The sequence below is a fragment of the Gorilla gorilla genome, chromosome 5, assembly GCF_029281585.2.
Source record: "Gorilla gorilla gorilla isolate KB3781 chromosome 5, NHGRI_mGorGor1-v2.1_pri, whole genome shotgun sequence".
NCBI lineage: Eukaryota > Metazoa > Chordata > Mammalia > Primates > Hominidae > Gorilla > Gorilla gorilla.
The window spans coordinates 135,337,127-135,352,602 of record NC_073229.2 but is presented as its reverse complement, the minus strand read 5'-3'; the positions used below and the strand labels follow the sequence as shown (position 1 = coordinate 135,352,602).

Here is a 15,476-nt window from a genome sequence, read left to right as displayed (position 1 = left end):
GGGTAACAGGCAGAGGTTGGAACAGTCTGGAGGGCTCAGAAGAAGATAGGAAAATGTGGGAAAGTCTGAAACTTCCTAGAGACTTGGAGGGCTCAGAAGAAAGGAAGATGTAGGAAAGTTTGGAACTTCCTAGAGACCTGTTGAATGGCTTCTGAGGTGGTCTCAGATGGAGATGAGGAATTTGTTGGGAACTGGAGTAAAGGTCACACTTGCTATACAAAGAGACTGGTGGCATTTTGTCCCTGCCCTAGAGATCCGTGGAACTTTGAACTTGAGAGGATGATTTGGGGTATCTGGTAGAAAAAATTTATAAGCGGCAAAGTGTTCAAGAGGAAGCAGAGCATAAAAGTTTGGAAAATTTGCAGCCTGACGATGCAACAGAACCATAAAAACCTTAGAAGAAAACCTAGGCAATACCATTCAGGACATAGGCATGGGCAAAGACTTCATGACTACAACACCAAAAGCAATGGCAACAAAAGCCAAAATTGACAAATTGGATCTAATTAAACTAAAGCGCTTCTGCACAGCAAAAGGAACTACCATCAGAGTGAACAGGCAACCTACAGAATGGGAGAAAATTTTTGCAATCTATCCATCTGACAAAGGGCTAATATCCAGAATCTACAAGGAACTTTAACAAATTTACAAGAAAAAAACAACCCCATCAAAAAGTAGGTGAAGGATATGAACACTTTTCAAAAGAAGACATTTATGCAGCCAACAAATATATATTAAAAAAAGATCATCACTGGTCATTAGAGAAATGCAAATCAAAACCACAATGAGATACTATCTCACGCCAGTTAGAATGGCAATCATTAAAATGTCAGGAAACAACAGATGCTGGAGAGGATGTGGAGAAATAAAAACGCTTTTACACTGTTGGTGGGAGTGTAAATTAGTTCAACCATTGTGGAAGATAGTGTGGCAATTCCTCAAGGAACTTGAACCAGAAATACCATTTGACCCAGCAATCCCATTACTGGTTATATACCCAAAGGATTATAAATCATTCTATTATAAAGACACATGCACACATATGTTTATTGCAGCACTATTCACAATAGCAAAGACTTGGAACCAACCCAAATGCCCATCAATGATAGACTGGATAAAGAAAAAGTGGCACATATACACCATGGAATACTATGCAGCCATAAAAAAGGATGAGTTCATGTCCTTTGCAGGGACGTGGATGAAGCTGGAAACCATCATTCTCAGGAAACTAAAACAGGATTAGAAAACCAAACACCACATGCTCTCACTCATAAGTGGGAATTGAACAATCAGAACACACGGACACAGGGAGGGGAACATCACACTCCAGGGCAGGTCAGGAGAGTGGGGAGCTACAGGAGGGATAGCATTAGGAGAAATACCTAATGTAGATGACAGGTTGATGGATACAGCAAACCACCATAGCATATGTATGCCTATGTAACAAACCTGCACGTTCTGCACATGTATTCCATAACTTAAAGTATAATAATAAAAAAAGAAGAAGAAAAGGAAAAACCCATTTTCTGGGGAGAAGTTCAAGCCAGCTGCAGACATTTGCAGAATTTGCATAAGTGACAAGAAGCTCAATGTTAATTGCCAAGACAATGGTGAAAACGTCCCCAAGGCATGTCAGAGACCTTTAACATAGCCCTTCCCATCATAGGCCTGGAAGCCCAGAAGGAAAAAATGATTTCAGGGGCCAGGCCCAGAGTCCCCCTGCTGTGTGGCCCCGCTGCTGTGTGCAGCTTAGGGACTTAGTGTACTGTATCCTAGCTGCACCAGCCATGGCTAAAAGGGGCTAAGGTACAGCTCAGGCCATGGCTTCAGAGGGTGCAAGCCCCAAGCCTTGGCAGCTTCCACATGGTGTTGAGTCTGTGGGTGCACAGAAATCAAGAATTGAGGTTGGGAACCTCCACCTAGATTTCAGAGGATGTATGGAAATGCCTGGATGTCCAGGCAGAAGTTTGCTGCAGGGGCGGGAACCTCATGAAGAACCTCTGCTAAGGCAGTGTGGAAGGAAAATGTGGGACTGGAGCCCCTACACAGAGTCCCCAGTGGGGCACTGCCTAGTGGAGCTATGAGAAGAGGGCTACCGTCCTCCAGACCCCAGAATGGTAGATCCACTGACAGCCTACACTGTGCATCTGGAAAAGCTGCAGACACTCAATGCCAGCCCATGAAAGCAGCCAGAAGGGGGGTTGTACCCTGCAAAGCCAGAGGGGCAGAGCTTCCCAAGGCCATGGGAGAACACCTCTTACATCAATGTGCCCTGAATGTGAGACATGGAATCAAAGAAGATCGTTTTGGAACTTTAAGGTTTAATGACTGCCCTATTGGATTTCAGACTTGCATGGGGCCTGTAGCCCCTTTGTTTTGGCCAATGTCTCCCATTTGGAATGGGTGTATTTACCCAATGCATGTACCCCTATTGTATCTAGGAAGTAACTAACTTGCTTTCGATTTCACAGATTCATAGGCAGAGGGGACTTGCCTTGTCTCAGATGAGACTTTGGACTGTGGACTTTTGAGTTAATGCTGAAATGAGTTAAGACTTTGAGGGACTATTGGGAAGGCATAATTAGTTTTGAAATGTGAGGACATGAAATTTGGGAGGAGCCAGGGGCAGAATGATATGGTTTGGCTGTGTTCCCTACCCAAATTTCATCTTGAATTGTAGCTCCCATAATCCCCACATCATGGGAGCAAGCTGGTGGGAGGTAATTAAATCATGGGGGCAGGTTTTTCTTGTGCTATTCTCGTGACAGTGAATAAGTCTCATGTGATCTGATGGTTTTATAAAGGGCAGTTCCCCTGCACATACTCCCCTGCCTGCTACCATGTAAGACATGCCTTTGCTCCTCCTCCATCTTCCACCATGACTGTGAAGCCTACCCAGCCATGTGGAACTGTGAGTCCATTAAACCTCTTTTTCTTCCTAAATTACCCAGTCTTGGCTAAGTCTTTATTAACAGTGTGAAAACAGACTAATGCAGTATATGAAGAAAAAACAATGATTGGGTCCTACAGCAAAGTATGCAAGACATTTTCATTTTTATGCAGATTTTTAATAATACATCAATTAAAAATAAGTTGGATAAAAAAATCCAACTCTTGATTGGCCTTAGAGACTTGAGAAATTCTGTTATAGGCCTCCCAAGGGCAATAGAAAGCTGTCTTATTTTTGTACCTTCAAAGTACCTTATACTACCCTTTACCCAAAGGATGTACTTACTATCAGCTTTTCAATGAGGTTGTCCCTGACTGGCCAAAGTTGTCTCTTACCATCTCTTACCATCACCTTCCATCTCAATTTGTTTCCTTTGAAGAAAATATCACTATTTGAAAACTACTTTGTTTCTTTATGAATTTACTTGTTTATTGAGCTGTGTATGAGAAAGTATCTGTTCTTAGCATTGTATCCCCACATCTAGAATGTCTATGGCACACAATAGATACTCAAATGAATGCCTGAATCTGTTTAACTGATTTATAATTAGAGCAAGTCAAACAACAATAATTAAGGTTGCCATTAGAATAAACTGGAAATCTATTCTAATGGCAACTCTGTTACTTAACCGTGCAACCTTAGGCAAACCTTTTAAACCTCTCTGAGCCTCAGTGTTCTTATCTATTAGTAGAAGAACCACTATTAGCACTGCTTTCCTTATAAAAGGTTACCATGAGAGTTGAATCAGAAAATGTATATGTGCATAAATATCTTCATAGCCTTTTTGGAAGTTAATTGTGAAGGGAATGAATGAATGAATAAAGGAAACATTTCCAGGACACATAACAACAACAAAAATACAAGAAATACATATAGGGATTGAGAGTAAATTTAATCAGCACAAATGAATCTCAGTGGGTAAATTATCATATTTAGATTAATAAAGGCTGAGTACAGTGGCTCATGCCTGTGATCCCAGCACTTGGGAAGGCTGAGACAGGAGGATCACTTGACACCAGGAGTTCAAGGCCAGCCTAAGCAACATAGCAAGACCCTGTCTCTAAATATATATATATATCCTTGTGTCAAGGAAATGTTATAACCCTATTTTTGAATGAAAAATAGAAAAACAAAATTACTTAAATTTGAAAGTCTTGAAGAAAAAGCAAAGTGATTACTCTTTATTTTGCAAAGTAGCAAAGCATTCTGCAAAGTAGCAAAGCATTCTGCACAGTTAAGAAAAAGGACAAAGGAAAGAAGGAGGAACGGAAGAAAGAAGGAAGGGAGGAAGGGAGGAAGGGAGGGAGAGAGGGAGAGAGGGAGAAAGAAAGTAAATGAAACTTTTAAACCCTAGTATTTAAGACTCTAGGCTAAAAACAAAATTAACATTTTAAGCCTTTCTATTTTAATTGGTTGCAGTGCTAAGACTGAGATAGGGCAACTCTTCAGTTACATAACTCCATTTTAAATAAATAAAAAAGTTTCCAGCACTCTGTAACCATCATCCACCAGGCTGGGGACATGTAACGGGGCCCAAGACTTTGCTTCTGTCAGAACCTTACAGTGAACAGAGATAAACACAACCAACCAACAAAGATAAACCAACCAACATGAAGGAGAGGTCACCTTCAGCAGCCCATTCCTGGCCCAGTGTACAGTGAACTTTGGGTTATAAGGATACTACTGTGAGCCTTGCATTGTCAGGGACAATCTGCCGCATAACAACCTTGTCCCTGAGCTCCAAATAGATCCATGAAAGAAAGACAACAAAGCCAGTTGCAATTGCTCTTGGCAACTCTGAGAAAATGGATCATGTCAAAATGGCAAAGCAACCTCCTGACTGGGAAATGAAACCTATGAGTTGACCAGGGTTAGGACAGAAACTAATTTCACTCCTCTAATAATTTTGTTTCTACATACACATTCTGTTTCTATGTACATATTTACAGGCTGGGCTGTAATAAGCTTCCATTTATTTTCCATGGATGTTTTTGGGTATTACACCCAGTTCTGCTACTTTTATAACTGTGGCTTTTGGCAAGCAACTTAACTACTCCATGCCTTAGTTCCTTTACCTTTCTTTTTTTGTACGGCAGGGGGAGGAGGGCAACTACCTGATCTGTACAATGCCTTTCAGGTCCTAAGTTAATGTTATACTTTTTTGGCAGGCACTTAAGTATTTTATTTAAAAGCCACACTTTTAAGAAGACCCAAGCTCAAGCCCTGGCTGTACCATGTACCATCCTTGTAACCTTGAGCAAGTTGTTTCGCCACCCCAAATCTGGTTCTTTTCTTGCTAGATAGAAGCCCTGATATTGCCCATTTCACACAGTGGTCCTGAGACTCCAATGAGAGATAATGTGGAAGCATCTTGTAGACTAAAATGTTAATAAAAATGTTAACTAAAATGTTAAATCAAAAAGAAATACGGGAAATAAATGTTGTATTTGTCTAAAAGAAACCTGTGGTTTTCAAAGCACACCATTGCATGGGTTGGAGGATTGGGCAAAAATCTTAAAATATGCTCTGAAGACTAGATGTTGCCACTGTTCTTACCATTTTACTTCAAAAAAGCATCAGTTCAATTAAACATGGATACAGAGATACAGGGATTGCAGAACAGAGATATAGGGATTCCATGTTTGCAATTATACACCTCCAATTTGGTGCGCATTGCCCTTTAAATGAGCACTTTTACAATATGTTATGAGGGAATATAAACTTTCTAATTACAAGTAAGCTGCCCACGGGGAGAGGGGCAAAAGAGCCAGAGATATAATGATAGGGATAGAAAGTGGGGAAAGCATAGGGGGAAATAGATGCTACATGGGCAGCTGAGGGTTAACACATCAGCAATGTACAGCCCCTAGAACTTTGTTTGGGTGCTAAAGACCCTTCCTGATAGCATGAATACATAAGAAGGCCTGCTTACCCTTATGCTCTATGATCCTTAGAGTTAGTGACTACAAGGGCTTCTCCCAAAGGATGCCCTAGACGTTGAAGGTAAGAAATGTACTCTCAATGGATCAGACAACTCTCTCCACAACCCAAAGCCACCTTGTAAATGTCAGGCAAAAGCCATTTAGTATAGCCTCACAAGGGGAAGATTCTTCAAATTAAGATTTCTATTTCTATTCATCCCATATCAAAACAATTTATTTTCTAGTTGATATAAAAACATGAAAGGACCCTTATCTAATTGGCTAATTTAGGTTCCTCAAACTTGAACAAACTTTAATTTGATTATTAATCCAAGGATTTGAGACATGCCAATGTCCATATTAGAAATGAAATTTGAGATGATTCAAAGTATACTGCATTTTATCAAATAAAACCTGAGACACATGCAAAACAAAATGAAAAACCTAGTGAAGGCCAGATGCAGTGGCTTGCACCTGTAATCCCAGTGCTTTGGCAGGGAGCCAAGGCAGGAGGATTGTTTGAGCACAGAAGTTTGAGACCAGCCTGGGCAATGTGGTGAGAACCCCATCTCTACAAAAAAATTAAAAATTAGCCATGTGTGGTGGTGTGCACCTGTGGTCCTAGCTACTTGGGAGGCTGAGGTGGGAGGATTGCTTGAGCCCAGGAGGTCGAAGCTACAGTGAGGTGTGATTGCACCCCTGCATTCCAGCCTGGACAAGAGAGTGAGACCCTGTCTTAAAAAAAAAAAAACCCACTGGTGAAATTTACACATTAACAGGAGGGAACAGTTTTCCAACACACTAATTCTTTAGAGCTCTCTCAGGAGACTAATGATCCACCAGTGGCCTCGGAGCGTTTATATGTGACTATATTTCAAGCAGTTTACCTTTTTCCATTTTCCTACAATAGTATTTATGTTAATCAAATAAAGGATAGATCTTGCTATAAATTTGTACATGTCCATTTTTGTTCTTCTGCTATGCTTAATGTTTACTGTAGAAAGCAAAATTGAACACAAAGCTATGTATGGTCCATGTTCTGCTTGTCACAGGTTGTGAAAAGTAACTGCATGGCCTCAGTTTTCTCATATTCACAATGTACTTGAGATCAAAAGAGAAGTTGGGGCTGAAAATAAGGGTATAGATATTTTCTCATTCCCATTAATTATATCAAAACAAAAGCTGGTTTCCTCCAAAGTTTTCTCCCTGGCTGTGAAGCATGCTCGGAGTGCTGGAACAGCTCAACATGGCCTCTGTTCTTCGTTCTGAGAGAACAGAAGGGAAACGTGCAAAGCAATCTTTGGTGTAGGCCCAGTGTGGCTGAAAATAGCAGCACTCCTATCTCTCGATTAGCAATGAAGGAATGCAGACTCCTTCATAAAAAGAGTATATTTCAGACATATTTGTCTGAAACCTGTGTTCAAATCCCAGCTTTAAGCATAATGCGAATGGCTTTGAACAAGCACAGCTTTGCAGAATTGTTTCCTTGGCTCTAAGTATGTGTTATTTATTACACTCATCCTTGTGGTGGTTCTGTGAGATTTTGGGGAAGTGCTTGACACATAATCAATTCTTGGCAAATGTTACATGAATCTCCCTCTGAGGAAGCCACAGAGAGATGAAGGCTTGTATGCTGTTCCTATTTGCGTGGCTCAGTGCCCTTAGCTCTGGCTTGGAGCAGTACTGCTGCTCTGACCACAGTGTAAATGGAGGTGCTCTGCCTAGCAAGGTCCAATAGCTACATTCCAGTGTTGATTGACCCTTGGCAGCATCTGGCACTACTCAAAGCTAAAAAATACCTTTTGAGGTTTACATGCTCCCTGTACTGACTTATTAGCCTCAAATTTTCATTTCTGGTTTAAAAATACAATTCATGGCCAGGGGCGGTGGTTAATGCCTATAACCCAGCACTTTGGGAGGCCGAGGCAGACAGATCACCTGAGGTCAGGAGTTTGAGACCAACCTGGCCAACATGGTGAAACCCATCTCTACCAAAAATACAAAAATTAGTCAGGCGTGGTGGCAGGTACCTGTAATCCCAGCTACTTGGGAGGCTGAGGCAGAAGAATCACTTGAACCCAGGAGGTGAAGGTTGCAGTGAGCCGAGAGCATGCCACCGCACTCCAGCCTGGGCGACAGAATGAGACTCAGTCTCAAAAAAAAAAAAAAATTCATTTCCAATTACTAGTGGACTTGAAGTTCACCTAATTGCCCTGCTAGCAAGCAAATGATCTGTCTGTCTTGAACCATAGCATCAGGTAAATGGGATCTTCCTACCAGGTCAAAGTTTCTTTTGAGAACAGTCAATTACTATCTGCCACAAAGTCAACCCACTTATAAGGGAGTTTTTAAAAAACAGGCTAATGAATACATATTTTACAGATTTCAATATGAGTCAGTCATCTTCTTGACAGAGAACCATGTGGATCTAAAATTTAAAAACTGAAATTTAACCCAATGATATGGTCCAGAGTGAAAGAACACAGGTACTAAGTAGCTGATTTTCAATCTGAGTAGCAGGGGAGAGAGATGAGAGTAATTGAAACTACATCATCAGCGTCAGATTGGAGATAGAGCATTTCATGCCAATGAGAAAAGTTACCATCATTTTTGGTAACTTCATTATCATTGTCACTGTCATTCTTCGGCATTTATCATTGTCATATTTGGCATTTATCAGTTATCTCACGAGGCCCTATGCTCAATGCTCGACCAAAGCTATGCAGACCTGAGGCCTGGTTATGGTTCTGCATCCTGCATCCTATTCTTAAACACACCACTCCAGACTCTTTGAGATTTTTCAGTGGGTACTGAAGACACAGTTACTTGAGGGACCAGAAATTTCTTCTATTTATCTTAAAATTTCAGCAAAGGCATAAGTGAATCAGAGCAAAACACACCAACTCTCTCCTCCATCAACGGACAGCATTACTGGTTACTCAATTATTCTGAAGTTTCCTTAGTTTGAGCTTATTTGTTGAATAAGTATTGAATAAATATTAATAACACCATGTCCTGCAAGTACAGAATGTGAAAAATCATTATAGCATCAAAGTAGAGAATTTTAAAGATCCAAATGATGAAAAAATGAACATTACTTATACAGTGTCACTTTAGACTCACCCAGAATATATTTAGTCATTCAACAAATATTTGAGCACCCAGTGTGTGCTAGGCACTGCGCTAGATGCTTGGGATCTACCACTGAATGAAATAGATCCTTACCCTTGTGGTGTTTACATTCTAGCAGACGTGTAAATAGACGGATAGTAAGCAATGACTACAATAAAGAAGTAAAACAGATAATGTTAGAAAGTATTAAGTGCTACAAAAAAAGAAAAGGAGTAATAGGAGTGGTTTGGGAATGCTCGGGGGAAAAGGGACACAGGAAGTTTCAAGCAGGTAGTCAGAGTGAGCCCCATTAAAAGGCGAATGGCAGAAGCAGAGTGGGCAAGGGACAGGGATGGAAGCTCGGAGAGGTAGTGGGGGCCAGATTGTGAAGGACCTTGTAGGCCACTGTAAGGATATTGGTTTTTACTCTTAGAGAAATGGGAAGCCATTGAAGGATTCTGAGCAGAGTGACTTATGTTTAGAAAGAATGCCTGTGGCTTCTTTATAGAGAACAAACTCCGCGGGGCAGAGAAGGAACAGAGAGACCAGTTAGGAGGCTCTGGCAGTGATCCAGGCTAGGGGTACATGGTAGCCTGGGCTAAGGTATGAGTAGTGAGGATGGTGAGAGGTAGTCAGATCCTGGATATATTTTGAAAGAAAAGCCACCAGGATTTCTTCACTGGATCAGGACTATGGTGTGCAAGAAAGAAGAGCCAAGGATGACTCCAAAGTTTTGAGTCTGATCAACTGAAAGGGTGGAATTGCCAACTCCTGAGATGAGGATGGCTGAGGGCAGAGTAAGTTTTAAGGGGTAAGATCAAGACCTCAGGGTTAGACAGGGTAAGTCTGAAACACCTAGCAGTTACCCAAGTGGAGATATTAAGTAAGCAGCTGGATATACAGCTCTGGTGGAGGATTCAGGGAAAAGGTCTGGACCAGAATTATAAATTTGAAGTCATTGACATATACATGATGTATGAACTTAGGAGACTGGATGAAACCACCAGTAGAATACATGGAGAAAAAGATCAGGGGACAAGCCCTAGGACATGCTGATATTCAGGGGTCAGTGGGAAAAAGAAGTGAGCAAAGAAACTAAGGAGGAGTGATGTGGAGGTAGGCAGAAAACCTAGAGAGTTTATGCTCCTGAAAGCTAAATGAGAGGAGTCAGAGGAGCCGTTAAAAAGAAAAAAAAAAAAAAAGAAACCCAGAGGCCAGACGTGGTGGCTCACACCCGTAATCCCAGCATTTTGGGAGGCCAAGGTGGGTGGATCACCTGAGGTCAGGACTTCGGGACCAGCCTGGCCAATGTGGCAAAACCCTGTCTCTACTAAAAATACAAAAAATTAAGTCAGGTGTGGTGGCAGGCGCCTGTAATCCCAGCTACTAGGGAGGTTAAGGCAGGAGAATCACTTGAATCCGGGAAGTGGAGGTTGCAGTGAGCCGGGATTGCACCACTGCACTCCAGCCTGGGAGACAGAGCAAGACTCCGTCTCAAAAAAAACGAAAACGAAAACAAAACAAAACAAAAAAAGATTCCAGAAAACAAAACAAAACAACTCTCAGGCAAAAGGGGCAATTCATAAAAACTGACGCAGCTGCTACTAGGAATCGTTTTTAGAAAGTTAGGCCTCATCTAAATTGATCTATAAGATTTGTATACTTCTAAAAAAGATTTTAAGTGGGAAGGCCTAAAAGAGAGGTAAATTTAGCTTCGAGGAGGCAATCTAATTCTTTTTTTTGAAACGTCAACTACGAGAAGATCAAACCTCCAACCTCACTTTGAAAGCAAGCATGCATATTCTCTCTCAAATCATCATGTACAATCTAATAAGATCTTAGAATTTTTAACATAGCAATGAGAGCACTCTGTTGTATTTCTGAATCTTCAAAGACCTAAACTGGTAAGTTAGTTCCCTAGTTGATCAAAGATCAGATTTGTACACAAAATCGCATGCTCAAGGCCCAACTCCAATGCTATGAAACTTTTTAAAACCACTTTTCCAAATGGGTATTATCTTTCTCCTTTCAAAATTTACTTCTATCTCAAGTTGGCAATCACATTGCCTTACATTAAAATAACTCCCATTTTTATGCCAGAACTGAGGTAGATGTTTCACATACATTTTATCTAATCCTCACAACTCTGCAAAATTGGGTTTATCTCCATAGATGAGGAAACTGATGCTTACAGAGGATGCCCAAGGTTATGCAACTAGTAAGAAACAAAACCTGAATTTAAATCCAGATCTGTCTTACTTCAGAACCTTTTTTTTTGAGATGGAGTTTCGCTCTTGTCACCCAGGCTGGAGTGCAATGGTGTGGTCTCAGCTCACTGCAACCTCCGCCTCCCAAGTTCAAGCGATTCTCCTGCCTTAGCCTCCTAAGTAGCTGAGATTACAGGTGCAAGCAATCACGTCCAGCTAATTTTTGTGCTTTTAGTAGAGACAGGGTTTCACCATGTTGGCCAGGCTGGTCACAAATTCCTGACCTCTGGTGATCCACCTGCCTTGGCCTCCCAAAGTGCTGGGATTACAGGGGTGAGCCACCGCACCAGGCCCAGAACCTTCACTTTTAAACCACTATACAATACTGCCTCTTACATAAAAGTACTATAGTAATAATTATCAGTCACTATCTCTGTGACCTCGAGCAAGTTACTTCTTTATTTATTATCTGTTTTTTAGAGACAGAGTCTTGCTCTGTTACCCAGGCTGGCGTGCAGTGGCACAATCATAGCACACCACAGCCTTGAACTCCTGGGCTCCAGCAATCCTCCTGCCTCAGCCTCCTGAGTAGTTAGGACTACAGGTGTGTACCACCACATCTGGCTCTTTATTTCTTCACCTTCCATATTTAAAAGGCTGCCACTAGAAGGAGGAGACAAATAAATTACAAATTGTTCCATCTGTTCTTCCTTTAGAATACTTTATAATTTTTTTTAGAGATAGGGTCTTACTCAGTCACCCAGGCTGGAGTGCAGTCGCACCATCATGGCTCACTGCAGCCTTGACCTCCTGGGCTCATGCAATCCTTCCACCCCAGCCTCCCAAGTAGCTGGGACCACAGGCATGCACCACCATGCCCAGATAATTTTTTTTAATTACTTTTTGTAGAGATGCAATCTCACTATGTTGCTCAAGCTGGTCTTGAACTGCTGGGCTCAAGTGATCCTTCCACCTCATTCTCCCAAAGTGGTGAGATTATAGGCGTGAGCCACTGTGCCTGGCTGAGCAAGTTATTTAATCTTTCCGGGCCTTAGTCTTCCCTTCCATCAAATAAAGAGGATACACCACAGGTACTGCATTGTTGTGAATATTAAATGAGAGAATGTATGTAAAAGTGCTTTATAAACTGTAGCCATTTTTAATTACATGTACTAGGTTTATGCTCCTTCAGAGCAAATTTTTACGTCTCATATATGTGTCCCCTCAACAGTCAATAAAGGGTTTAGTAGGAATTGAACATCATCTACTTTACTAGTCTTTTGAAGGATATGAGACAACTTTTCCCTGTATAAGGAGGAAACTAGTGTCCCATTCCTGGTTAAGTATCCATAATTCAAACCTTAAATTACAACAAAGTGACAAACTCAGTACATAACCAAAGAGGAGATTTAAACACCTGTATGGCATTTAGCTATCTGATCTTTCCTCTACCGTGCTGCATTCAGTGCCATAACGGGCACCGTTATGAGAAAGAGAAAATCTCAAATGAACAATGTCAACATATTTTGTAAGAAAACATGCCTGGAAGAAGGGAAAGCAGAAAAAAGGCATGGTTTATTAACAGAATTAACAGAGACTTTATTGTTCTGTGCACCATCTGATTTGCCATCTCCTGATCACAAAAGTATCTATAACATTGTCTAACTCACCTTCCACTATGAAATTTGATTTACCTGAAGAAATAACATGTTTATTAAATTTCCTTAGGCATACTCATTTTTCCCCTAATAAGATGGACACATTTGGTAATACAGCCAGGGAAGTGGCCCAATATGCTATTAAGACTGTAGACTGATTTTGCTACCAGGTAAGCACAGTGGAAGAGAACTAACTCCTGCTCTGCTGTTTACTGACATGTAATTCTTGGAAAATCACTTAACGTCTCTATAAACAATAGATCTGTTTTTCAGTCTGTAAAATTGGGGCTAATATTTATTTTATCTGCTTTACTGGTTTATTGTGAAAGTCAAATGAAGTAATATATGTGAAATTAATTTACAAATTATAAATATATAACCAAAAATAACTAGACAGTCATCTATCACTTTTCCTTTGGTAAATGTCTAGTATTAGCAAAGCTGAGTTATGATTTCTCTAGGTGTGTTCACATGGTAGTACCAAAGAGAATTTTTTTTTTAAAGCTGGGTGTGGTGGCTTGCACCTGTAATCCTAGCTGAGGCAGGAGGGTTGCTTGAAGCCAGCCTGAGCAACTTAACAAGACCCTGTCTGGAAAAAAGAAAAAAAAGAAAAAGAATTTCTGCTCATCTTTTTGAGAAAGGACACAATAAATGTTCTCTTGACTACAGAAGCTATGAAAGAGGTTGGTTGGTAAAGTTAATCCTGTCACAACAGATCTATATTCCAGGAAACTTACCTTAAATTGGTTCAGCTATACTTTCCTAACAGTATGAAAATGGACTATCAGATCAGGATGTAGCCTGATAGTCCATAAATCAGTTATATTTATACTTATTTCTTAACTAAAGAAAAATTGCACAAATCTCCAAAAGTAGACTGTAAGCTAGAAAAAAATCCAAGTTCACGAACATACAAATATGTGTGCCAATGCCATTTTTATCATTTACGGTGAATTGTAAATACATTTTCAGCCACAAAAGAAAAAAGGAAGAAACATAATGAACATTTTTGAACAAACGTTGCCAGGGGCAGATACTTTAGACACTGCTTCTTCCTTCTTTTTTTTTTTTTTCCTTCCCCAGGTAGGGATGAAGTCTCCTTATGTTGCCCATGCTGGTCTTGAAGTCCTGCATCAGCCCCCCAAAGTGGTGGGATTACAGACGTGAGGCACCAACCCCAGTCTAGACATTAATTATTCGTATTTCAGTATAACAAAGCTGAATTTTGCCTTTAAAATAGAAATAAACAATATAAACTTATTGAGCACTTGAAATCCTAATTTCCTATAAAACCATAGTTCTCTTTCCTCATTTAGATCTTGAGTAAGTTTTCTCAGATATTCCTCTGAATAGAATTCCCATTTTCCCAGAAGTGTACCACAAGTAGATGTAATGTTTCTTTGTATCAACATCATGGCTTTTTTGCTAATTACCTACACCCTTCGGTTGAAAAACAATTTACTTATGGTAGCAAAATCATAGCACTAGCTTTGTCCCTGATAAAAGCCATATGAAGAAAAAGAGACCTATCAAATGTTTTATATTGAATGTAATTTGTTCCACTATTTTATCCTTCCTTTTAAAAAACATTGTGTTTGTTTGGGGACTTTTATTTTATTTTTAGAGGTAGAGTCTCTCTATGTTGTCTAGGCTGGATTCGAACTCCTGGGCTCAAGTGATCCTCCTGCCTCAGCTTAGTAGCTGGGACCATAGACAGGCACCATGGTGTCTGGCTGGGTTTGCGGGGTTTTTAAAATACCAAAGCACACTATGAAACATACTCTCTCTGTTTAGTGGTCTGATGGATGTGCTGACATTGTCTTGAGAGACCTTTCATTTCAAGAATACCCAAATTACAACCAGGATAATGTTTGAGGCCAACTTTAACTCGACCTAACTTTCTCTTCGAAGAAGTTTTTCTTTATTAAATAGTAATATTCATGATCAGTGAAGGAGCATACTCACCAAGTGAACATAAGGCACAAAGTATCCAAAAAGTGCAAGTGGTATTCCAACTGCCCACACTGCATAAGCTGTCACCTTGAAGATGGCAAAATTGAAAATTTTTTTTGGAGGACTGAACTTTTTCCTGGAAAAGAGGGAGGATCCGCTACCTCCACTCTCCTTATCTTTGGTACTGGTAGCAAGAGGTCGGTAAGTAAAGCCAGCCAGAAAGAGAACAAACATGAAGATGCAGAGCACCCTCAATGTGTAAAAGAGGCCCACGCTGTCAATCAGAACCCTTAAGAGCAAAGGCAGCAGGATTGTGAAGACACTGCTGCCAGCAGTGACAATGCCATTCACCAGTCCAAGGCGCTTCTTGAAATAGTGTCCCAAAATGACCAATGAAGGCTGGTATGCAAAGGAGCAGCCGCAGGCAAATATGATTCCATAGGTAAGGTACAGAGGCTCGATGGAACTGTATAAAGATGAAAAAGATGGAAAGCAGCTTTCAATATTGTTACTGTGTGCTTGGTAGAATAAAATCTTATAGTATAAGTGGGTTTTTGTTCATCAACATATTTTCTACAAGTAAAAGTTAACCAAAAAAAAAAAAAAAATCAACCAAAATAGAGGGAAAAACTCAGTAAGTCAAGCATGTAGCACTAAACGTATTTTAATTTAATCT

The 15,476-nt window shown here is 40.4% G+C and overlaps 1 protein-coding gene across 1 annotated transcript in view; it reads right to left on the bottom strand.

The window, feature by feature from the left end:
* Positions 1-15,476, bottom strand: part of SLC16A10 (solute carrier family 16 member 10) — a 140,386-nt gene that overhangs the window by 30,905 nt on the left and 94,005 nt on the right. Inside the window, exon 3 of the mRNA XM_004044534.5 lies at positions 14,813-15,266. Coding sequence (XP_004044582.1) covers positions 14,813-15,266 — 454 coding nt within the window. The remainder of the gene's footprint in view (positions 1-14,812; positions 15,267-15,476) is intronic.